The sequence below is a fragment of the Wyeomyia smithii genome, chromosome 3 (genome assembly GCF_029784165.1).
Source record: "Wyeomyia smithii strain HCP4-BCI-WySm-NY-G18 chromosome 3, ASM2978416v1, whole genome shotgun sequence".
Classification (NCBI taxonomy): Eukaryota; Metazoa; Arthropoda; class Insecta; order Diptera; family Culicidae; genus Wyeomyia; species Wyeomyia smithii.
In genome coordinates this window covers 254,158,348-254,182,767 of record NC_073696.1, presented here as the reverse complement: position 1 = coordinate 254,182,767, position 24,420 = coordinate 254,158,348, and the positions used below count along the sequence as shown (strand labels likewise).

The 24,420-nt window shown below is 36.9% G+C and overlaps 1 protein-coding gene across 2 annotated transcripts in view; it reads left to right on the top strand.

Annotated features, from left to right (window-relative positions):
- Positions 1-24,420, top strand: part of LOC129730304 (dihydroxyacetone phosphate acyltransferase) — a 48,427-nt gene that overhangs the window by 5,517 nt on the left and 18,490 nt on the right. For both annotated transcript variants that reach the window (XM_055689521.1, XM_055689522.1), the window contains exons 2-3: positions 22,762-23,116; positions 23,173-23,349. In XM_055689521.1, the coding sequence (XP_055545496.1) occupies positions 22,835-23,116; positions 23,173-23,349 (459 nt within the window). In that variant the 5' untranslated portion in view covers positions 22,762-22,834. The remainder of the gene's footprint in view (positions 1-22,761; positions 23,117-23,172; positions 23,350-24,420) is intronic.

Here is a 24,420-nt window from a genome sequence, read left to right as displayed (position 1 = left end):
CCTGATATCAGGCGATTCTTGCAATGGAGGCCATATCACCCGATACCTCCTACAATCGAGCTGCCATCGGATATTACCTCTGCTACATGAAATCGCGGATATCTTGTTCGAAAACCAATAAAAACCAGGTTTGCAGCAGTTGGCAATACAGCCAAAAACCAACTAGCTGATATCTCTATCCTAATCGCATTGCTCTTGTTGTCTTGTTTTTGCTTTGACCTGTTTTTTTTTCGTTTTTTTCTCTTTTCAATTACCAAAGCGAATGTCAAACCATACCATCTCACTATAGTGTGAACACCCGAAGTGATATCCGATATCATCTGGCGATATCAGGTGATATGCGGCGTAGTCTGAACAAGGCAATAGATTCATCAGTAATATGTGATGATGTGGACTTCACTCCTTTTTGACAGGCAGAATTTAACATACCAAGAAGTGGTCAGACCTTGAACAGCTTGTCATGGTTCTCTGAATTGCTCGGAGGTATCATACGCTTATAGTACAGTTGCAGGTTTTCTAAAATTTTTTGAATCTCTTGCATGTCAGAATTGCATGTGTCGATGAGCCAGTGCAAATCAATGCTCGGCTGTGGTTTAAGTCCCGTCAGAATCATAATCCCTAGAAAGGCTTAAATTGCCGTTTCCGAAACGTGTTCCCAGCGTCGACTATGCTGTTGATCACCGTGAATATTCGTTTGCGTAACGATAAGCTCCATCACCGATATCGTCAAAAAACTGGAAAATACCCTGAGGCTTTTGAATGAACATTATCAAAATTGAATGCAATAGGTTCTTGTGGCCAATCGGCCTTTCCCCAGTCAACTTTATCGTTGTCCAATTGGTCTGTTTCTGAATCGTCTTCATCGGATTGACTCTCATTTGATGTATTCAAATCTGAACATCATTTTCCGAATGTTGCCAATATTTGTGTAAGTTGTTTCCCTAATAGGTGGAGGTTCCTCCATAAAAATTACGTAACGCTGTAGAAGAATTTGCTTAATAAAAATGTTCGTTTTTAGAGGGTATCTCCAGTTTTTTGTTACGCAACCCCCTCTCCCCTATGTAATAAATCGTAACACCCAAGGATAGCCGCCCTCTGAGCGTTACGTAATTGATGGATGCCGCCTTACAATTATTTTTATGAACATCTTCTAAGTATATATTTACCCCTGAGATTTTGAAAAACAAAACCGATGCTGAGCGACGTCCACTAAGTACGTCACGCAAATTTTGATTAAATTTTACTCCCCCTTGTCCCATTTTGTCACACATTTTGTTTTTTGGTAATTTTTCTTGGGACATTACGTAAAGCACTCCGATTCTTAATTTGATTATATATTTTTTGATGCGAATTTCGCAGCATACTGTGTGAACGTACAAGACAATTGCGGGGCTATCCTACTGACACTAACGTTTATCTCAAGCCGAGATTCCAACTTACAACGAATAACTCAGGTCAGTATCGAACCTCGAGACCTCAATGTGTGACAAAATGTGACAAGGGGGGAGGGGAAGTAAAATTTCATCAAAATTTGTGTGACGCACTTAATAGATGTCGCCTAATAAGTTCCACGGATTCTAGAAATGCTCTCCGATTGCTGTGATGGGTAGCCTTAGGTTTTATTGAAAGCTTCTTTCATATCCATTTTCATGCATCAATTAGAGCTCGTCAGGCCATTGTTGGCAATTGTACAAATTTTTCTGAGAACGTACAGATTTTTTCGTTCTTTCGGACAGATTTTGTACAAATATTTTTCATGTGACGTCACGCAACGTTATACCCCTCTTCCTCCTACGTCACAAATAGTCACGATTTTCTAAGCCCCTTCTCCCCCAAATATGCGTGACGTACTCTATGGATGCCGCCAAATTGAAAATATAGATCACTTTTTACTGAATACCACACGAAAAATTGCTAAGAATGTGATACCTACAGGTAGGACTTGATTTTTCGGTGTTCTAAAAAATGTTTTACTCCTGATAACCGAATACTGCGGATAATCAAGACGTTTATTTATTTTCATTTTGTCTATTTTAGCTTGTCGAGAACAGCTAGTTTGATAATGAAAATTATGGTACTCGGCAAGCGTGTCGACATAAAATTTTCAATGTATTTCTCTCGAAGATGTCTGAATACATCTGAATCATTTATGCGCAACAGCTTTCATTTGAAAAGGTGCAGCTACTTTTAAAATCCTTATGACCTTTATCGCAACCAGTTGTTGGTGACTAGTTAAGCGTTGCGGCTAGATCAGCTACGGATCAGAGAAAGCAACCAAGATTTAATCAGAAGTCCAAGCGACGGGTTCGGTGAACGAAAAAATATTCGAATTTCAACCATAACATGATGAACCAAATCAATCGTGCCGCTTCTCTCTAACAGCTTTTAAATTTTTTTAACTGCCAAAAAGATTTTTTTTTTCGGTGATATTTTTTTTTTGGCTTCGTTTTGATTGGATGAGTAGATTTTGAATTATAATTTAGAAAATATTTCTAGATTTTCTTTTCCAGAAGTTACCAGTTAAATTTTTATTTCAGTTGATTCAATTAGGATAAAATAAGATTTGGCCACTGCTTCAGGCCGAAAATGTTTAAATTTTCATCGAAACAAAGACAGATACGCTAGTATTTACGTAGTTTCGAAAATCGAGTCAGGTGGTATCGTTCTGCGTGTCTCATTTGAAGGGCTCTTGAAATAGGTGGGAGTATTTCTTTAATTGGGTCTAACGACGCTTTTTTTATTTCATCTAATCCTCCATCACTGAAGCATAATGTCAGTAAATGACGAACCTACATTACATAACTAATTTATCTAAACCCCAATAGAAAATAAAATACTAGAACACATAAAAATATCCACCGCTCATATGTAACATTTAATGAGGAATGCCTCGCCGGGCAGCCACTAGCCCTGCTTGTTATACCTATGTAGTATATCTAAAACAACTTCCAAAGCTTTTATGTCAACACAGAGCAGCGTAACGCCACGCGTGTTGCGTTGTGTGTATGCCATTTTACAACGTGAGAAAAATATAGGGAACAGCGGCGAGGCGATGTCGCAAAACCGAAAAACACGTTTTTATGCTCCGTTTTTCTTGCATATTTCTGATTCGCTAGATGGTTTAGTCATAGTACGGATGGACGGTGACCTTCAACCAGTAGACAGCAGAGACGGGGGCAGTCAGTCTGGCTAACCGTAAAGACCACTCTCAAATAGTGTGTAGCTAGCAGCAGGTGGATAGGACTAACTATATAGTAGTGTGAAGCAGTGATGCATCTGATTCCTCTCCTCAGGGGATGGGCGCAGGCGTTGAGTGTGTTAGCACTTGAACACCCGTGTCGTTTATGGGTTGATTTTGGATGATTTTCTTGCTATTTAATTGAAGGTTAAACTCAGTAAAGTGAGACCGATGACATAGTAAACGCGAATAGCGTCGCGAAGCGATTCGCCTTGCAGTGGTCTTTGGGCAGTACACTAACCTACGGTAAGGCGAATCGCTTTGCGACACTATCCGCGTTTACTATGTCATCGGCCTGAGAAGAGAAACGAATATAAACTTTGTTTCGCACCGGCAATTTTGGCTGCAGCAGCACGCAAACGTTACCATTTCTCTCACTACTCGAAACGTGTTTACTTTAGGTTATGTTTTGCCCTGTAGATATAAATTACTAACACAGGCCAGCAGCTTACAGGTAAACAAAAATTGCACTCATTTCTCATGCACAGCTGCCAACTGCAATCCTGATTCACTGCAGGCAGCATATATGTGTATATGCTCAGCTCACGATTTCTACCCAAGAGTTGAAGTAGAATTGATCAATCAAACTGGTTTGTTTACTCGATCGATACTACCTTACGGTTGTTTTCCAAAGCGAGCTCTCATATCAACGTCGTAGGTAACAAACTTAGTCAATGGAGTACGTGCAAAGTTTCGTGAACGTTTGTTTTTCGAGGGAAACGACGCAAAGTTACTGTCCGTCCAATTTGAAGTTGGAAAAAAATGAAACCCTGGGATTTTGTCGTTTTCAAATGGCCAGTGACAAACGAGTAAAATAACCTAACACAATTCTAATTGTGCCTAAGACAAATGTTTCACGCATATAACCTCGAACAAAGGAAACTAAAGCATTTATTGCCCGTTTCAACTTTTCGCATTGAATGGAGCTGAAGCTTTGAATTAGTTATAACCTCGCCGTATACTTTTCACAACCCTCGGAGCAATGCTTTTGTAACGAAATGCTTACATCATGCTGCAAAAGAACATTTCGTTCCTTTCACCTGTCGTTGCATAACGGATGCAACGAAACTTTCTCTAGTTCTTCTGGTCTGTTTTATTGATTTTTTTGTAAATCCTGAAGTTTGGATCCTTGGCTGAATTAGATTCTTGACGTGGGACTACGTCTTTGTTTCCTATACTGCTGGGATGCAGTCTGTGAAATTGGAAATGAAACTGGCAAATGTTCCGTCAGATTTCAAACGATAATAACAGCATGAATAGATAAAATGTAGGACAATATCGTAATACGTTAGTTATCATTATTATTTAATTGCTAAGCTCAATTTTTTGCGTTGTTTTAGTTTCAATGTTGCAGATGATTTTTTGATAGGTACATGTTTTGATCAGATACTTCCATAGGAAGCTATGTTTTTTTCTAGAAACAACTTTTGAAATTAACCTCTGATCAAAAGTCAATTCAACATGATTGCTGTAGGTATACTTTACTGGGAAAAAATACCACAAATCTCAGCTAACAAAAAACTACGTGGGTTACAGTTTTTTAAAACCCTGTTTGAAGTTTTTATTTGGACTTGGAATTTTTTACGCATGCACACTAGGGTGTCAATGAACGTATAAGCAAAATTGACTCTAGAAACTCGTTTGACAGTAGAACTCAAAAGTTTCGTTTTTCTGAAAAATTTTCACTTTTTTGACCGACAAAAGACAATCGACTTTTTGGAACATAGAAAATTTTCGAGCTCTCCTAGAAAGTAATTATTTTCAAGAAAAACGGTGAATGAAAAAAAAACTAATACACTTTAAACAAACCTGTGGGTTGTGTAAAAAAAGCGAGGTCATTTTTGTGTGCAATGGTTTATTGCACGATGACGTCATAAAAAAGAAGAAATGAGATTTGACAGTTCAGGAAAGTTTGTTTGCATAGACTTTTTAAAATTTTTGGATCCGATTTTTTCATTATAGTGCATTTTACTGTTCGGTGGTAAAGAATTTATAAATTACTTTCATATTTTTTTATTTCGTTTCATTTTTCATATTCATAACAATTGTTTTCACTTTCATAATCACAAATTCACTAAACATCGAAATCTGACACCTTGAAAACAAATCTCCGTAAACCGTCAAAAAGTAAAGTTATTTGTGTGTTCAATGATCTATATATTCTGCATATATTTTGACAGTTTCATTTCATATTTGCTTTACTCGGAACGTAAACTAGTGGGTTTCCCTTTGCAAGAAGTCTTGTAAAAAATAAAATCCGGTCTACTTTACAATGGGGGTTTTACGGTTGACTTCACCACCGAAATTTTTTTCTTTTTACCTGCTCAAGAGAGTCTTCTATCAATGCGTTAAAATAGTGCTTTCTCTTATTTTTTTGCGATGATAAAACCGACACAGAAAAAAAAGTAGGAGGTTGTATCCAAGACACGACCGCATAAATGACGTAGAACTACGTACACTATTAACAAATGCATTGAGTGTTTCATTACCCTAGTAACACAACTGGTTTTATCAAAGTTTCATAGCGCTTTTTTGGCTGTATTGAGCGCTATAAAACTTTGATAAAACCAATATTTTTACTTGGGTTATGAGTTATAATGTCTACTAATGAAGGGTTGTGTATTTCGTGAACCGGATTTAGCAGTTAGCAGAACGCCCAAGTAACAATTTCTATGCTTCAAAGCCGTTAACATATTTTAAGAAAGTTTTGCTATAGTCGTACCTAAGTCTATAAGTTTTTACACAGCAACGTATTGCCTTGAAATAAATCAAAATCAGGACGTCTTGGAAAGGCTTTCAGATGCCTCCTAAGATTCATGTTTTTCTTCAATGCGTTATTCACTGTTTATCAATGGGGATATAAATGCACGATAGAACTAATACTTAGAACTACATTAAAACTTGTGTTAAAGGTTTCTCTTTGCCTTAAGATAGTATCGAGAGACTATCAAGTTTTTAAAGAGGACATGTAGAATCATCATTAAAACTGTTTGGTCCATTGTTAGTTTTTGTGAGGTCATTCATAAAATCGCAGATGGCTTCAATCATGGCCGATAAGTGGAAAAGAATTAAAAATAATGGTAACTTCAAACGGAAAAATAGGAGAAATTATCTTAAAATTCTTAATTCTCCTCTTGTCAATTTTCAACAACGGCACGAAAACAATACAAGTGCCTTCGAAGATACTTTAGAACTGAGAGCGGTTTCGCAGTCTGGAAAACCAAACACCCATTATCAATCCCCACAAGTCGCTAAGAGTTTTGGAGTATTCCCGTTGCAGTTAAAATTCAACAGCCAGTCAGCATACCACAACCCCCTAAATCCGAAATATTTCAAAATGAAATGCTTTATACTGACTTGCAGAATTGGGCTGTAACGTTCAATATACAACAAAATGCTCTAAAAGAATTGCTAAACATTTTTGATAAGCGGCTACCGGGTGTTTTTCCCCAGGATCTTCGAACTTTTCTTAAAAATAACCGTTCCGTTCAAATTTAGTCTATGGGAAATGGACAGTATTGGCACAATGGACTTCGAGAATGTTTGGACATTCAAAACAACCAATAGATTAACACTTTTCACTAATCACCTTTAATTTTCTCACTTAGAAAGCACAATCAACACGTTAAGTTGCAGACGGAACACTTTTGTTTACGTTTGTGACAGTAGCATCAGAAAAAAAGCTGTTGAGTGTATTTGATCTGGTGCCGTGCTGCCATAAAATCATTAGTTTTTTAACAAAGACATATAGCGCAGATTAAGAGTAGTATTTCTGGTTTCAGTTTTATTAAGGTATCGTGATGGGAAAAGAATTCTAAAGAGGCCGTAATAAAACCAGTGCATAGCTTTTTGAGCTTAAAGAGTTTAGGCGAGACCTGAAGAACTTACCACAGCAGAATCCATTACTATCAGGAAATGTGTAAGTCGCCGAGTTGCTGCTCGGTACGCCATGATATATTCTAAAATCGAAATGATTCAGAAAATTCACCTGATATTCAGAAATTCGTAATGTAAAAGGCGTAATGTCGATTGTGGTAGATGATATTCAAACTTAGTACTAATTTAAAAGATTCAATGACATATCGCTTGGTGCTTGGTCATTTTTCTTCAGAAAAATTTAAATGTAATTTCACAATGTTATCAAGGGGCTTGCTTTATTTAGTAGTGTAATGGTAAAATTCACCAAAAAATTATCCTGGCATGCCCATTTAAGCTCAATATTACAAAAAAATGATATTTATTCATGGAAGTAAGAGAATATTGTATGTACATGAGTTGAACTTAAACGGTTTCATGATGGTTTTAAGTTGTTTCAAAGATTCAGTTGATATAATTTATATTTACATTTTTTGTTTTTGTGTTCGTCATTGTCTACAAACGCAGGTTTTTTATAATCCCAAGCGTTCCTTTGAATGACGTCTTAAGTTCACTTTTATGTCATTTAAGTTCTCAATTAAGCTGTACAGACACTCTTAAAGCTGCGTTAAGAATTTCCGACTAAAACGTATACTCATATAAATGGTTTTAAAATATATGCTCAACACCCTCTTGTAGCGTGGGCCCTTGTAGCTGTAACAAAGTTTTTTCATAGTTTTATCATAACCATTAAGATTTGTCCTGCTTAAAAGCAGATTTAAGGATACAGCCATTACAACGATGTCGAGGGTATAAAAAAAACTTTTAATGTTACTTGGGCGTGCCGAGTTAAAAACCATACACAGCACATACAGTGTGGTCCCCGTGGCTCTGTGGTTAGCGATGTCGGTCGGCTAGCTCTTCAACACGGTTGTGATATCGGGTTCGATTCCCGATCGAGTCGAGGATCTTTTCGAGCTGGAAATTTTCTCGACTCAGCACTGGGGCACGGTGTATCGTTGTACTCATCCTGCACATACAAAATGTGCCGAAAACAATATCGATAACGAATTCTCTCAACTAAAATCGAGTTGATCGAGACCGCTATTAGCCCCCAGGCTAAGCGTGCGATATTGTTGCTGTTACACACACACACACAAAACATACCATATCATAGACACACACACATCATACCATATCATACAGACGCATACACATCATATCATATCATAGAGACACACACACACATCATATCATATCATACACACACACACACGTCATACTATATCATCATACCATATACACATCATACCATATCATACACACAGCAAGCAAGCGACCAATCAGAGGACGTTATTTTTATTTCAACGTGGCTTGACAATTTTCAATAGTGCAATAGTTCGTAGATTCAAACATTTTTCTGCATTTGGGCAGAAGCATGTATAATTTTCCAATCGATTGCTGCAAGAATGAAGAAAATCGGTTGAAAACCAACCGACCTATAAGCATTTGAAAAGGGACAAATTTCGTCCCAGTTTTTCAGTTTGCATCCCTGTGTGGTATGCTAAAGTAAAACGTAGTTCTACGTCAATAATCATTTACATTTATTTAAAGATAGTGGTCCCCGTGGTTCTGTGGTTAGCGATGTCGGTCGGCTAGCTCTCCCACACGGTTGTGATGTCGGGTTCGATTCCCGATCAGGTCGAGGGTCTTTTCGAGCTGGAAATTTTCTCGACTCAGCACTGGGGCACGGTGTATCGTTGTACTTATCCTACAACATGCAAAATGTGCCGAAAACAATATCGATAACGTATTCTCTCAACTAATCTAGTTGATCGAGACCGCATTAGCCCCCCAGGCTAGCGTGTGATAGTGTTGTTGTTATTTAAAGATAGGGTTGGATACGAAAAAAACAAAAATTGTTGGTACAAACAAAAAACAAAATGGCGCACTTATTTATTTCGGCTCGTGCTGGATAACTGCATTATTGCAAAACAAAAACAACTCAAGCTATTTATTTATTTATTTTATATTTTAAATTTTCGTACCTACAGGCTTGGGGTCAGCATTTTCATTTGATTTAGATACCTTGGCGTGCGCTCATAAATGTAAAACAACCGTCGCCATTCACACAAAAGACGAATGATCATTCGACACTCGCGCATCAAAGAGATGCACATTGTCATTCGTTTGGCGATGTTATTTTGACCTGTTCTGTCTACTTCGTTCTATAGACCTATTTACGTACGAATGTGTTAGTGCCACTCATGAGAAAAATACACTAAATTCTGTTTTTACGCGACTTTTTTATACGTGATTTTATTTTACACGATTTTTTTACGCGATTTCCTCGAAATTACGCGATTTTCTCGAAATTACGCGATATGTGACATGGCAAATATTGTTTATGAGCCAAGATGTAACACACGCACACACACACACACACAAACATACACACATACACACATACACATACATACACACATTTACCACATAGCGAAAGATTTTGTAACGACGCGTCTTTTTTTACGCGATTTGTTCAAAACTACGTGATTTTTTTCTTGCGCGCACGCATCAATCGCGTTGAAAGAGAATCCAGTGTATTTACAAATCGCTCTTTTGTTTGCAATGCTATGTTTTTAGCAGATGGACAAATAATTAGTTGAACACTTATTATAAGTTCAAAACTCGTTTCTGAATAAATTTTTCATTCTTAATCATGAATCGGAAGAAGCAGCTAAACATAACCGACCAAAAATGGTAAAAAGTAATAAAAAGTCGAAGCAACGAGATGCGATGATTTACAGTTTGGAGGAAACAAACTCCCGTGTACCCGTGTAGGGTTTACACGTTCACTAGTGTGCGTAGGTGAAATGTCATTTATCTCTATTCATGTTGAGAAATATTATTACAAGATCAATAATATAGGTAATTACCAAAATCTCCGCACACAACGTGCGTAATTCTCATTTCTAGAAAAAAAAATATCAAAATGCGTTTGAGAAAAAAAAATGTCGTGGTGGCGTCTGGCGAGTACTCGTTTGACATGTTTGTTCAAAAATGTATTTAGACCGCGAGCCTTGCCACCGTCAGAGGAAAAAGAAAACGATTATCGCAGTGAAAACTAGTTCTACCGTGACCATTTCGAAGCCTGCGTACCTATTTCTTACTTGATCGAAATTAATCAAAATATGCCTAGTTGCTCTTTAGAGTGGCGTTTTTCTACTGCTTAGTTTTGCACTCGTCACTGACACTTTCATTTGATTTCGCTTCGTAAGTGTGTACGTCGCAGTAGTCTTTTGCTCGTAACTGTAGGAAAACCGTCGACTCTCGTACAAAGAACAGATAGTCAATTGACATTCACGCATTGAAGTGATGCACACTGTCACTCATTTTGCGAAGTTATTTTGTTTAATTTCTCCTTACTTCATTCTATTTCGGTTCACATATATTATTTCAAGATCAATGGTAATTTCCAAAATATCCGCACACAACGTGCGTTATCCTCATTTCTAGAAAAAAAATCGTAATACGTTTTGGGAAAAGAACGTCGCAGTGGCGAGTACTCGTTTGACATGTTTGTTCAGGAATGTACGAATCAAGGATTCTGTTCACTCACATGGAAAATACTAGAGTGGTGCATCGAGATTTGGGACAAAATTTATGTATACATTATGCAACCATCTCAAGGGTCTTCCAAAACTTCCAGCAACGATTGGCAACAGACCTCAAGGTAGAAGCTGGACGAAAACCGATAAGAATGCTCAAAAGACTGAGAGTCAGCGTTCATTTCGAACGGAATACGAACATTTCGTCGTGGGACTTGGTCAAAAAATCTGATGTTCCGCAAAGTTTCATCAGAGAACCAAGAAACGATCCGGATTAAAAACATACAAGAGGCAAAATTTTCCAAATCGGGATGAAAGCACGGAGAACACAGGTTCGTCTTAGTTTCAAAGGACGTGTAAACACTTGAAGCCGTAATTTGAAACGTAAGTTGCAATGCTTCCGCTATATGGCGCTCACGTAACTGACAAACCAGGCACTGATATCGATGAAATATCGATACGGCAATATTTACGCAATGCAACTGAAGCACCACAAAACAGATATCGTTAAGGGCCATCCACAGACAGACAGATTTTAAACAATTTTGATACACCCCCCGTTGACAACTGCTCATATAAATTCTAAAAAAAAAATATTTCTATTTAGATTCAATTCATTAGAACGTTTGCACAATTCTTTTTTTGCGTTTTCGTTCGATTGATTAAATAGTGATTCAAATGTTAATTTTAGCCATAACGTATGTTCCAAGAATTTTTGAGCTATTAAACACCGCATCTTTAGATATAGAAAAATGGATGATCAATCCACCTAAAAGTAAGATAGAAGATTTACTCTTTCATTAGATTGAGATGGATGCATAGTGTCTTCAGCAAAGTTTCATGTAATCTCAAAACATGAAACATTGCCGAAAAATTCATGTTTCTATCTCCTACTTATAACGAGGCAATAAAAATCCCAATTTTTGTTCTCATATTTTCCGAGTTTTCAAATCTACTACAAAATTATCAGCTTTCCAAAAATGCATGGTTTTGCGAAAAATGTTATGTTTTATCTATTAAAATTAACAAGCTATTGACACACTTCGATATTTTGGGCGGTGATTGAACCTCAACCATCTCCAAATCTCGCAATTCTTCACAAGTGACAGTTTAACATGTCAATTAGGATACGCATTTACGTCTTTTAAAGTCTGTAGACAACATCCTCGATTATTGTTAGTAGAACTGTTAGCGTATTTTTGTATTTTTAAAACAAGTACTGGATGCACTAGAATGCATCTACGATAACTAAATTCATTAGTGTTGTTTCAACTGTGTCATCAATTTTTTTCTGTTTTTTGCTCGCCAGAATTATAAAGAAAAACGTAATCAATTTTCATGTATTTTGAAATGTATTGAGGAGGTATTTTGTGAAAGGGCTATCTATTAACCACGTATACACATTTAGGGTAATTTCTGATCCCTCTTTCGTTACCTTAAAAAATAGCTAAAAATCAAGCGAAATTATTTTTCAAGCTGCTTGAGAAATGTATGGCGCTTACAGTACAACTTCATAGCTTTATGCAAACACTAGTACCTACCTCACGAACTAGTAGTGAAATTTGTGTTTCATTTATATGAGAGCCTTCCCTTCCAGAGGTGGTAGGGGTGTCAAATTACCATTGACATATTTCTTGCACAAAAAACCTCACCATATTAAATTTGGTTCCATTTGCTTGATTAGCTTTCAAGTTACACAAAATTTTGTGTTATTTTTGTATGGGAGCCCTCCTTTCTAGAAAAGAAAGGGGTCTCGAACTATTCTAATCACCTTTTCCGACCCCAAAAACCCCTACATACAAATTTTCATGAATATTGGCACAGTAGTTTTCGCGTCTATAAGGATCAGAGAGACAGGCAGACAGATAGAACGGCTCCTTATTCATATGATTAGATTGCTTGTAGTAATTTAAATCGCTGATTTTACGTAATAAACTATTGGCTTACCATCTTCCATAACAAAACATTATTTAAAAAAAATTCCCGATTTCATCACTTTCCCTATTTTATGACCCCAAGGGGAGGAGATTATAGTCACTAGGTATAAACTGCCGGTAACCGCAAGTCAGTCCCATCTGTAAAAATATGAAATCGAGAAAACAGCTTCGAAAGATATTTTATTCACGCTCAGTTATCACTTGTTTAACATGAAATATTTTGACAACATTCATGCTAAAATATAGTTTGCATACTAGCCTGCACTTATTACGTTTTAAAACCATGAAATCATTGATTTAATGATAAAAACCTTGAGTGTGACTGACTTGCCGTTACATTCTACATCGAAGTGGAAAGTAACCGCAAGTCAGTCACATTGCCATGTTGATGCTATAGTGCTTGTCGACGTGTTTTTATTTGTTGTCGTGGAAATCCGTCAATCCTTCGCAGTTCGTAAGTGTATGTTCATGTGAACAGTTCCAAAACTGTCGATGTTGGAAAATCTCATGATGTACGGAACCGATGAAAGCTCATCCGGTGAGGATTCGGATGAAGAAACTGCAGCTGGGCTGTAGTTGGTTTATCCGACAACAAATGTCAAGATAATCAAAATCCGTTTGAGGTTCGAGCATCACCTTTGGCGATACCTTGGAACGCTTTCTTGGATTCTAATGGAAGCTTTTTCGATACTGAAGATTTTCCGGATAGATCCATGAAAAAGCGAACCAAGAAAAAAAAATGGACTAGAACTCATATTAGCAGGAAATTGCTGCACATAAATTCGTCACCATTTCAAATATTTCAAAAAATTTTTACTAAATAACTTATTTTCATATAAACGGTCATATCGAACTTTTCTTCTCTACTCCCCATCCATTTTATTTTGTTTTAATTGGGACTGACTTTCGGTTATTTTTCGTCTGGGACTGACTTGCGGTTACTTTTCATAATGAGACAATTCGACTTGGTATTGATTTCCACTTTTATTGAACAAACCACTATTTTTTATCGGTACATCTGAAAATACACTCAATGATAGGCCAAAATCCGATGCTAACTCAAAATTGACAAAATTACAGATGGGCCTGACTTGCGGTTACCGGCAGTAAAGTCCGGCGTACTCGAAATTTTCTAGATGCGTCTGGTATTCGGTTTAAACCAGAAAACTGAAGAGCATGAATGCATGAAATATTGAAAATATTATGCTTTAAAGGGGAATAAATTCAATAAATAAGGTGACGAGTAGAAAGCTGGATAAAACTGGAACTTTTTTTAAAAACTGGAGATATTCAACCTTTAGCTGTTTTGCTGACGTGCCCAAAGCAAACTGGAGATATCCAGGAAAAACTGGAGGGTTGGCAACGCTGCCTGGCCGCAAATTTTGCACGATTATTGTAACAGATTAAAAGGAGAAGTGTTTCACGAAAAACTCTATTTTTTCGTGTGCAACGTACAGATAAAAGATCGCAATATTCAGCAATTTGGAGCAAGGATTGATCGGAAAACCAAAGACGTCAAAAGTAAAGTTTTATTTTATGATCCTAACTTACTAGTCGAATCTAGCACGATCACGATTTTTCGAGTTTGGACCACTGTGCACTGTGAGATTTTCATTTACATCTTTCCACCAACTATCATTCTCATGAAATATACTGCCGTGAAATGCATATCAGTCCCATCTGCGAAATCATCGAACGAAGAAAACTGCGATAAAAGGTCTTGAATGTTTAATTCAATAAAATACAATGCGCATGGAATATTAATGTTTTTTATGCTCAAATTGTTTCGTTTCATAAAAAGTCATTTTATAACAATTACAATGGAATAAATTATAGTGGGACTGATATGCGATTATTTAGCATTACAGCGTAAAAATAATCGGCTTATAATCTCAGTCTAAGAACGAATCAGTTTGTTGCTGCTTATAGGTATCAAATTTGTTAATTTTGTTGGATAAGAATCATTTTGAAAGTGTGAAAATATTGTTTAACTTCGAGCAAAATATCCTCGTCAGATCTGATCCGTGCTTGTTACGCATATGAAAATAGCTCTGTTGAAGATTGTCTCAGTTTTGATCTGGACCTTTTGGATGACATTTTATTTATTTTTTCGTGTGGTTTTACTCAACGCTAACATGAAAGAATAGAATGTTGTGGAAAAAAGCATTTGAACTTTGAATATAGGCGTTATTTTGTATAATATTCATTGTGGGACTGGTATGCGATTACTTTTAAGATGGGACAAACAGACCTGATATTTTTTGAAAATTTTTCAGAACAAACTATTTTATTTTCCACATTTATTTTGTAAAGCATTGCCAAATCTAACCTTTTGTGATCATAACTCAAAATCGACGAAAATTCAGATGGGACTGATATGCGTTTCACGGCAGTACAGTACTTGGGAGTATAGAAAACATTTTAAAAGTTATTCCATGAAATGGTGACTGCATGCAAAAAACACCGCAGTGGAATCTGAAATATTACTCCAGTGAGCTTACCCTACACAACATAGTTGTCTTTAATGTGTGTCTCTTAAGCATATACCAAATGAGGAGAACATCCTGGTAGAAAAGCAAATTGCGTTGTTTGCTTTGCATCCGGAATCTGAAAAAAATAAATCAAGCTGCCTGTGCTCTTCGAATGCTATCGAATTTATCTCAGTAGTGCACACCACGGTGTATTTCTGTGCATTCTCTCGGGAGCAATTCACCACTCTAGAATCGCTCAGTTGTGGTGTAAGCAGAAAGTGTGTTAGTTTTTCTACGACAGCAGAAACACAGCACAGCGGAGAAAAAAAGTGCACTGCAAAAAAGGCTCCACAAAGTAAACGGTGAACATTCACTTTCCCTTCTCATATGTTGAGGAGAATATCTAACCAGATTGAGGGGAGCACTGTGGATCGTCGTTCGCTCAATATTTTGAACATTTTTCATGTTAGGGTCAATTAAGAGAACGAAAACTCTGATTTACTAGCTGCATTACGAATTATAAACTACCATTTAACATAAAAGAATCTTTTAATACTACAAGGTATACAGCCCTAGGGTTGTATGAAATTGTGACGTGAGGCTAAATACTGTAATTACAGGTTTAGAAATCTATTTAATTACACTCGAAAGAACTTCATTTACACCTGGTGATGTTGTGCCTGTAGTGTTTTTTGTGCAAACAACATTCAACAATTACAACGAAGTTAAAGTTCAAAAAGATTCATTTTTTCTGCTTCACAAGTTTGTTACATTTGCCAACAATTACATTCACTGTATTACGAAGACAGTTAATATAAGCATATCATTTTATTCGTGAAGTGAAAAATTGAAAAAATATCTAACAATGTTGAAATTAAAAAAAAAGATTCTGAATAGATCTTAGTCGGTCACGATTATTGGTGAATATCGAAGATAAAAAAATAAAAATACTTTATAACCGTTGCAAAAATGATCAATTCTTGTTGAGTAATTTATGGTTTTTATGGTAATCATATTCATGAGATAAACTTTCAATCACCATCAGTAGCTGTGCCCGCTGCAATGATAGACGACGAGACACTACCGGCGCTCTGCTCCACATTTACTCTACGGTACTGTTGCTTTTACCAGCGTGTTTTCTTTCAAGACATCAGTTTCTATTACGCTCAACAGCAGGTTTAGAAATTGTTCAAGAAAAGGGGTTGTTATAAACTTTTCGTAAAACCTTCACCTTCGAGACATCAAATTAGTATAGGTTTATGGAAGCAAACATAAATTGACCTAATGGGACGGGGAGACTCTACTAATTTTTTTTTTTGGATATTGATACAGAAAATATCACAGGGAATGTTTGGTGTCTATTCATGTTGTCTGTGCTAGGAATGCTCGAATGTGATTGGTTCATTGCTCGCGTAAATTTGTCCTTGTGTGTTACAAAATTGTTCTATATTTTATCTATCCACCACTGTACTGGTTATTGTTATCAATCAAGTGGTTATGCTGTTATTATCGTTTGAAATCTGACGCAACATTTGCCAGTTTTATTTCCAATTTTACAGGATGCATACCAATATAGAAAACAAAGACGTAGTCCCACGTCAAAAATCTTCAATTGAAAAAAATCAATCAAAATTGCAGTCTGGGTGCTGGCTCCTAAATCAGTTTTACAATCTGAAAACAAATGCCGACAGAGAGAAATGTAGTAAACAAATTGATATGCTTATGCTTGGATTTCACCATATGTATACATTTCAAGTATTTCGTCTCAATACTCAGAAAGCTGCTTAAAATAGGTGCTCTACCCTATTATGATCAGGACCTTCGATCAACGCTTCGGAACGGAACCAGATAGAATACCCTCTTCCACTTGTTTGCATCCAACCAATTGTGAATCGTTCGCATCAAAAGTCGAGGATTAGGCCTTCCAATGTGATGCTTTCGGATATTATTCTTACTTCGAAGCAGTAGACCTGAAGTAGCGATTGAATAGGAATCACAAATAAATCCTTTTTTGCGAAATTCGTTCAACTTAACCATGGGCGAAACTAAGGGCTACCGAAATTTTTTAGGGGGGGCTGTAAATCCGAACTATCGAAATGAAAATCTTAACCACTGCGTCAACATCTATCTCTTTTAACAAAACTGATTCAATATTGAGCAGAGCTAAGCATGAGAATCGTTCCTGCGTGCTGACCTTACAAAGCCACCTCGAGAAAAAAAGTGTGGAATACAAATATTCGGTGAGAAATTCCATAGGGGGCTGAAACACTTCTAGGGGAGGCTATAGACCCCCCTTGCCCCCCCCCCCCCGTAGTTGCGTCCATGAACTTAACGCATAAAGAGAAAATAACACAAAGTCGTCTATTTCGTTCTTGTTCTGCTGTTTACTCTAACAAAAGACGCAATTTGCGTCTAATGAGCCAAAGGGAGTTAAAATGCTATGGTAAAATCAGAAACCTTTATCCGGACAGTACACAAAATATTGGTTGCGGTTATACTCATTTTTATAAATTTTTGACAGACCAGACCAGATTGTAATTTCAGCAGTTTCAGCTTCCAAATGATGAAAAACTAGTTTACAGAAACAAGTTTACACCCGATTTCAACTGGCTTTTCAATATGTTCTGGCGAAAAATTTGATATCTAAAACAATCGCAGAATTGCTATGATCTAGTGCATTCCACTTCAATCGTATTGTAAGCGAAATGAGAAAAATGATGGTTAATGTAGGGCTGCGATTTCTACAAAATACGTAGCAGACGAAGTTCTAGCGATTGGTTTTCCCCACAAATTTATTTTACATTGAATAAATGGATGAAATTATTACATTTTTACTCTCGTCGGGAATATTCGTCAACAGGTAGACATCAAATGCCACAATCAAGCTTAAAAACCGTGATTTCTGAGCCCGTAAAAGTTTGTTTTTGTGAAATGTTAAGCGATTGAAAATTGAAATATTCAATTAAATGGATTTTCATCCTTGGAACAGGTCAAAAAACTAACCACGGTATCACAAATTTCATACGAATATCAAAAAAAAGTTCCTACGAGAACCGTACCGTGCACGTTCGTAGTTGCCGGTGCTGCTGAAGTATTTCCGGGTCTGTACATGACAACATTAATTGACTCTTCAATACCAAGAATAGCAAACGAATTTCTACAAAAACCGTTCACGCCTATGCAAATTGCTAGATAGAGTCCAACTGAAAATTCCCATAAAACAGCGAAGTCCTTTTATATCGTTTGCACTCTCAGTTGCATGAAGACTAGGGTGCCAATCATCGTATGAAAAAAAGTGACCAGAAAATTTCAAAAAGAAACCCCATACAAAATGTTCACCTGCTCGGGAAAACACGCTGTGTAAAATTTCAGCTCAATCGGACTTAAAATGGGGTGGCGCAAAGCGATTGAAGTTTGGCCTTTTTGAAAACCGAAAAATTACCCAAGGTTTTCGAAATTTTTTTTTGATGCCAAATGACTTAAAAACGCATGAATCGTCAAGAACTGGTGTCAGCTGAAAAATTTTTTTTTTGGAAAAAATCGACTCTCTGGGACTTGGTCGTTTTTTCAATTGTGGAAGGCGGAGTTTAGAACATTTAGAATTTATTTAATAAAATTGATCACTAGTCCCTCGAAATAGCCTGTATAATGATATACACTATAACTAGCATCGAGTACATTATGTTTCATTAGAGTGGTTCATTTATTCTACATAGGGTGGTTCATAATATTGTGTAAAAATGAGTATAAAATGAAAAAAATCATTTTTCACTGAATACCACTAGAAAAATTCCTGAAAATAGAATATTTATTATAACATTGTCGGTAGGGTGGCAATGTTGAATTGGAAATTTACAAAATGTTTCAATTAGCTACTCTGTGCAAAAAATTTATCTCAACCAAAATTAAGATTGTGTCTTGCGGAAAATGTTGAATGCTTGCATGTCATTTACAAAATCACACCCGGGAGGTATGTACATGAAACGGTGGAAACTGATGGAATATGTTTTTTTTATTTTGTTTGAAAAATTTACTCTCTAGGACACTTGTTCTTTCGAATGTTGTACCAGAAAATTTATTCGTTTTATTTACCACAATAATGTCCTTTGCCAACACTTGATCGAGCACACAGTGGCTCTGGCTTATATAATCGGACAATAGACTGTATTGATGTTATTCAGTGATAATGAGAGTATAGGGATCTCAATCAGATACGCAACACAATTGACTCGTTGTTTCTGGGTTTGCGTCGTTTTGACAGTTCGACCATACATCAAGTTTACATCATCAGAACGTGAACTGAATAGGCTGAAACTTTTGCATAGACGTTTTTATAGGAAAAAGATGCCATTTTGTGCTATTGGTTTAATTTTTTGAAACACAACTCATTTTTGAAAAGCTATTAAAAAATGCTATTTCGGATAAGTATTGATGATTACAAATATTTTTAGAGCCAACACGGTTCGTTTGAGCGGTGTTTCGTCTCCGGCAAAGTTGAAGATAATAGTTTTGTCTTTCAAAAAAAAATATACACACTCTAAAAACAAATTAAAAATTTAAAAAAAATTTAAAAAAAAAGTTAAAAATTAATTATCCAAAACAGTCCAATAAAAAAAAAAAGATTTTTTATAAAACCTACGAAAGATTACCTAAAAAACGAAACCGGTCATGGAGAAATTAGAAAAAAAAGTTATAATTAAAAAAAAAAATTCACAGGGTACATTTTTTTGGAAGGACAAAGTTATTACTCACAACTTTGCCAAATACACTATGCCAATCAAATAAACCGCATTGACTGTAAAGATATTCTTAATTCCTCATAGAGTGCTCTATTGGAAATTAAAAATATGCCTACAGTCGAAACGGTTTGTTTGATTGGCATAGTGTTTTCGGCAAAGTTTTAGATAATATTCTGTCTTTCCAAAAGAAAAATATGCCTTTTAAAAAAATAATTGAAAAAAGAAAATTTTTTTTTTTCAAAAAATTAAAAAAAAAATTTTTTTCAAATATAACTTTTTTTTCTTGATTTCTAAATGATCGGACTAGTTTGATTGTTTTGATAATCTTTTGTAGGTTTTATTGAAGAAATCAGATTTTCAAAAAATGAGCTCTTTTGAATAATTAATTTTTAATTTTTCTTCTAACTTTTTTTTTTGAATAAATAATTTTTTCAGGTGTAATTTTTTTTTTGTAAAGACAGAATTGTTATCTAAACCTTTGTCGAAGACCTCACACTAATCAAACGAACCGAAGTACTTTTGTTTTCATTTTATACTCATTTTTCACAATATTTTGAACCACCCTATGCCGAATAAATGAACCACCTTAATGAAACATAATGTATTCGATGCTAGTTATAGTGTATATCATTGTACAGGCTATTTCGAGAGACTAGTGATCAATTTCGAAAGATAAATTCTAAACATTTTGAGCTTCGCCTTCCACAATTGAAAAAACGAGTCCCAAAGAGTCGATTTTTTCAAAAAAAAAATTTTTTCAGATGGCACCAATTCTCGACGTTTCATGCGTTTTTAAGTCATTTGGCATAAAAAAAAAATTTCGAAAACCGAAATTTCACGTATCCCCCCCCCCCTTGGGTGATTTTTCGGTTTTCAAAAAGGCCAAACTTCAATCGCTTTGCGCCTCCCCATTTTAAGTCCAATTGAGCTGAAATTTTGCACAGGGTGTTTTTTCGAGCAGGTGAACATTTTGTATAGGGTTTCTTTTTGAAATTCGAGATGACCATTTTGGCTGGCACCCTAATAAAGACGTATGGAGGTATTTGTCCTTGAAACTTTTCCTCAGTTTCCATTGCGTAATAGGAATATGTTTGTAACATTTATCATATCATTGATTGATTGACGAAGCAAATATTTAAATTGCTTTAAAAGTCATTTGACTTGATACCAAAATTTTAAAGTATGGTGTTCCCGGGCATGTCTAGATCCGGGAGAATTCCATGAATATCACTTACTATTAGAGTTTTTACATCGTTCCAGAAAAAATAGTTCTTTGAAGAGGTCTTTGACTCTCGATTCGTCAAAACTATTCTTAGTCCAACACCATCGCATTCTCATTTTTTCATCCTCCATAGGCCGAGCTGATCTCTGCTTGTTTACTTAACATCTCTGCTTGTTTACTTAACATCGATGAACAACCTTTTTTCAATGATGCTTGAATTTAGGGTAATTTCCAAACGTTCGTTCTTTGACGCATTTCGATTACCAATCAGACTCGTAATAACAGACTAAATCAGAGCTCAATGGAAGTGTAAAACATTATTTCATTGCCTTTAATTTTCGTCACTTTGGTTTGTCCGAAGATGAGGTTGCTTAAAGTACCTGGTGAAAACCTGCTAGAATGGTTGGTCAGACCATTCGTTCGGAGCACCCACCGATTGGTTCCTCGTTCGATGCGCCATCGATCAAGCTAATAAAAATATGCGACTAACGGCGTTGGTCTGGTCTGGGGAGACTGGTTTACGCTTAGCTCTAGGTGGACAAAAAAGCTCCTTTTCGGTGCTGTTTAACCTCTATAGCCGGATTTGAGCGTCTTTTGGACAGCGGCACAATTGGCAGCAAGCGAATGAAGGGAAGGAGGAGGCATGGGTTGTTTGTAATTTAGTCTCGAATATAACACACGGTTCTTCACCTTCGATGCAAATTTATTGTTGGTCGGTATGGCAGTCTAGCATTTATGTATAAATGCAAATACAAAAAAGGGGAAATCAGCATTCTAAGGTTTTTAAATTAATTGTTGAGAGTACCACTCACCATGATGCAGCCTCCACAAAATTGTGGGCCCGAGAGATCTTACGATCTTCCATAATTCGTAATAATCATGTGCGGCGTCCGCTTTAGTTCACCTTTACGCATGAGTTGGCGCTACTAGTCGACTGAAGGGTGATTATTTTACCGTGACTTACAATCTATAATTTTGTTTCGCACAGAGGTCACTCCCAAGCAGGTATTAGACGAAGCAAATATTTGCTATTTTTCAATACAGATTTTATTTTGTGCAAATAAAAATCGTACCAAAAATAGCAAATATTTGCGTCGTCTAATACCTGCTTTAGACTTGGAAGAGGTGGGATTTTAACAATTTTTTGTTCATCAATAGAAACGTCGAAGCCTAGTTCATTAATAGATTCTATTTCCAATGAAATTACATAACACCCAAAGCAAAGCAAAGCGTTGGTGCTACATCCCGTATCGGAACTCGACATCCTGTTTATTATACACAGACTTCGCAGCTAACTGTTAGGTATACAGGGCAATTGCGGGGCTAGCGCTACGATCCTACTGACACTAACAGTCTCTCCCGAGCCGAGACTCTAACCGGTGACGACTGGCTTGGAGACATAACACCCAGACGTTTAGAAAAAATCACTATAATATCTCATCGCATGAACTTCCTCTGACGCAATTTCACCATATAAATGGGTGTGTTAAAAACTACTTTTAGTGACATCATGTCTCAGGGAATTCTTCATAAATTGTCCACACATCAACAACCTCCAAGCAAAACATCAACGCAACGGTTGCGAGTGTCAATAAACAGCATTCATTCGAGAGTGCAGCACAAACATACGCCGTATATCTACCGCAGACAATCACAATTCCACGTGACTTTAATTACTTTATCTCTTACAGCTTCAACCCATCGTCTATGCGAAACCCGTTCGCCGCTTGCTAGTAACAACAGAAACTCCTCTTCCGTGGCAAAATGAGTGAACCAGCGTGTGAGGCGAGCACAAGCTCGAGCAAGAAGTCTAGTCATTCTAACGGAAATTTGCACAACAGCAAGCCCCACCAGAATGGGACAAGTCGGGTTCGCAACTATTTGGACCATTTCAAAAACCTGCTCGGGCCCAGTATGAACCAGTTGACCGACATGACCAAACGGTACGGTCCGGCTTACCCTTACCCAAAGGACACGCAAGTGACGCCCGGTGAGATCAAGAAGCTGGTCATGAGCAGCGAGCGGATACAAATGATGATTCGAAGGGTGAGCGCTTCAAAGTCAAATTTTGAAAAATATTTAAAAATGTCTACCCTCCACAGGAAACGGAAGGCGATTTCAAAAAGACCGAAGAACTTGTCACAACCATTCAGACGATTCTCGATGAGATCGGATTGGACGAGAGTTTGCCCATCATTCGAACGCTGGGAACGATTCTGAATTTCATTTTTGGCCGAATACTCAGCGGGTTGTACGTGAACGAGACCAAATTGAACGAGGTAAGTTTGCTACGTTCAACATTTTCTCGGAAGTTGGTTGGATTTACAGAGATAGAGTTATTCAAATAAAAAAAAGATAAACTAATCCACATAAAAATTTTCGGTGGATTTTGGGCAGGGAAAGGGAAAGCGATAAGCGTCAAGATAAGAGACGGGTCAGAACCTGGTGATCAACATTTGAACGAATAAAATTAATGATAATGTAATTTTTTTTTGGGTTGTTATCTTTAGATATGGTGAATAGAGCACTTGTGGGCTTTTTACCTCCATGTGCTATTTTGGTTACTCAATCTCGGATTGAGTAATACGTTATCTGTAAGTTTGAGTTCACGAACAGATTCGTGGGGTACTCATGATGTAATAAAGTATGACTATGACAGTTTTTATCAGTTTTATGTTGCCTTACAGATTACTTATTTTATATCAAAGTTGCTATTAGATAATAAACCAGGACAAAATGGGCTGCGTTCCCTTTTACTAGCGTTGCACCGAATAAAAGGGTGGCACTCCAGCTTTTCGCCGTTTTTGAGAATGGGGCAGATGATTCCCTCAATACACTCGTCTGGTAGCTTTACCTTCTCCCAAACCCTCATCATCGGGGACAGGTACTCGGTCCCCTGCGGCTGATGCTCGTAGGTCAGTTTCTGTTCTGCTTCTGCTTGCGGAATCACTATTTAGGTGTCCTTGAATGTACTTCCTTCACCTGGCGACCACCTCGCTGGCATCCGTGATCGTTGCAAATGTCAGCTTGCGACACATAGCATCTGCCTAACTAGTTAACCTTTTCATAGAATTTTCGCGTATCGTTGGCCGTTGGCACGAGACAACTGCTCGAGCTCGTCATATTCTTTTGCTGACGCTTCTTTCATTTGAAAATCTTGGTCATGTCGTTCCGCGCCCGTTTGTACTTGACCTTGTTCTACCTCGTTGACTCGCCCTGTTCCAGTTCTTTTCATACACCACTGCCTTTTTTCATTTCAGGCTTTAAAGATCGCTTTGAGGTGATGGTACAGTCTTCGACTCTGACCACCGCCTGTTGCTCTAATTCGCGGTTATTCGCAACCGTGACCT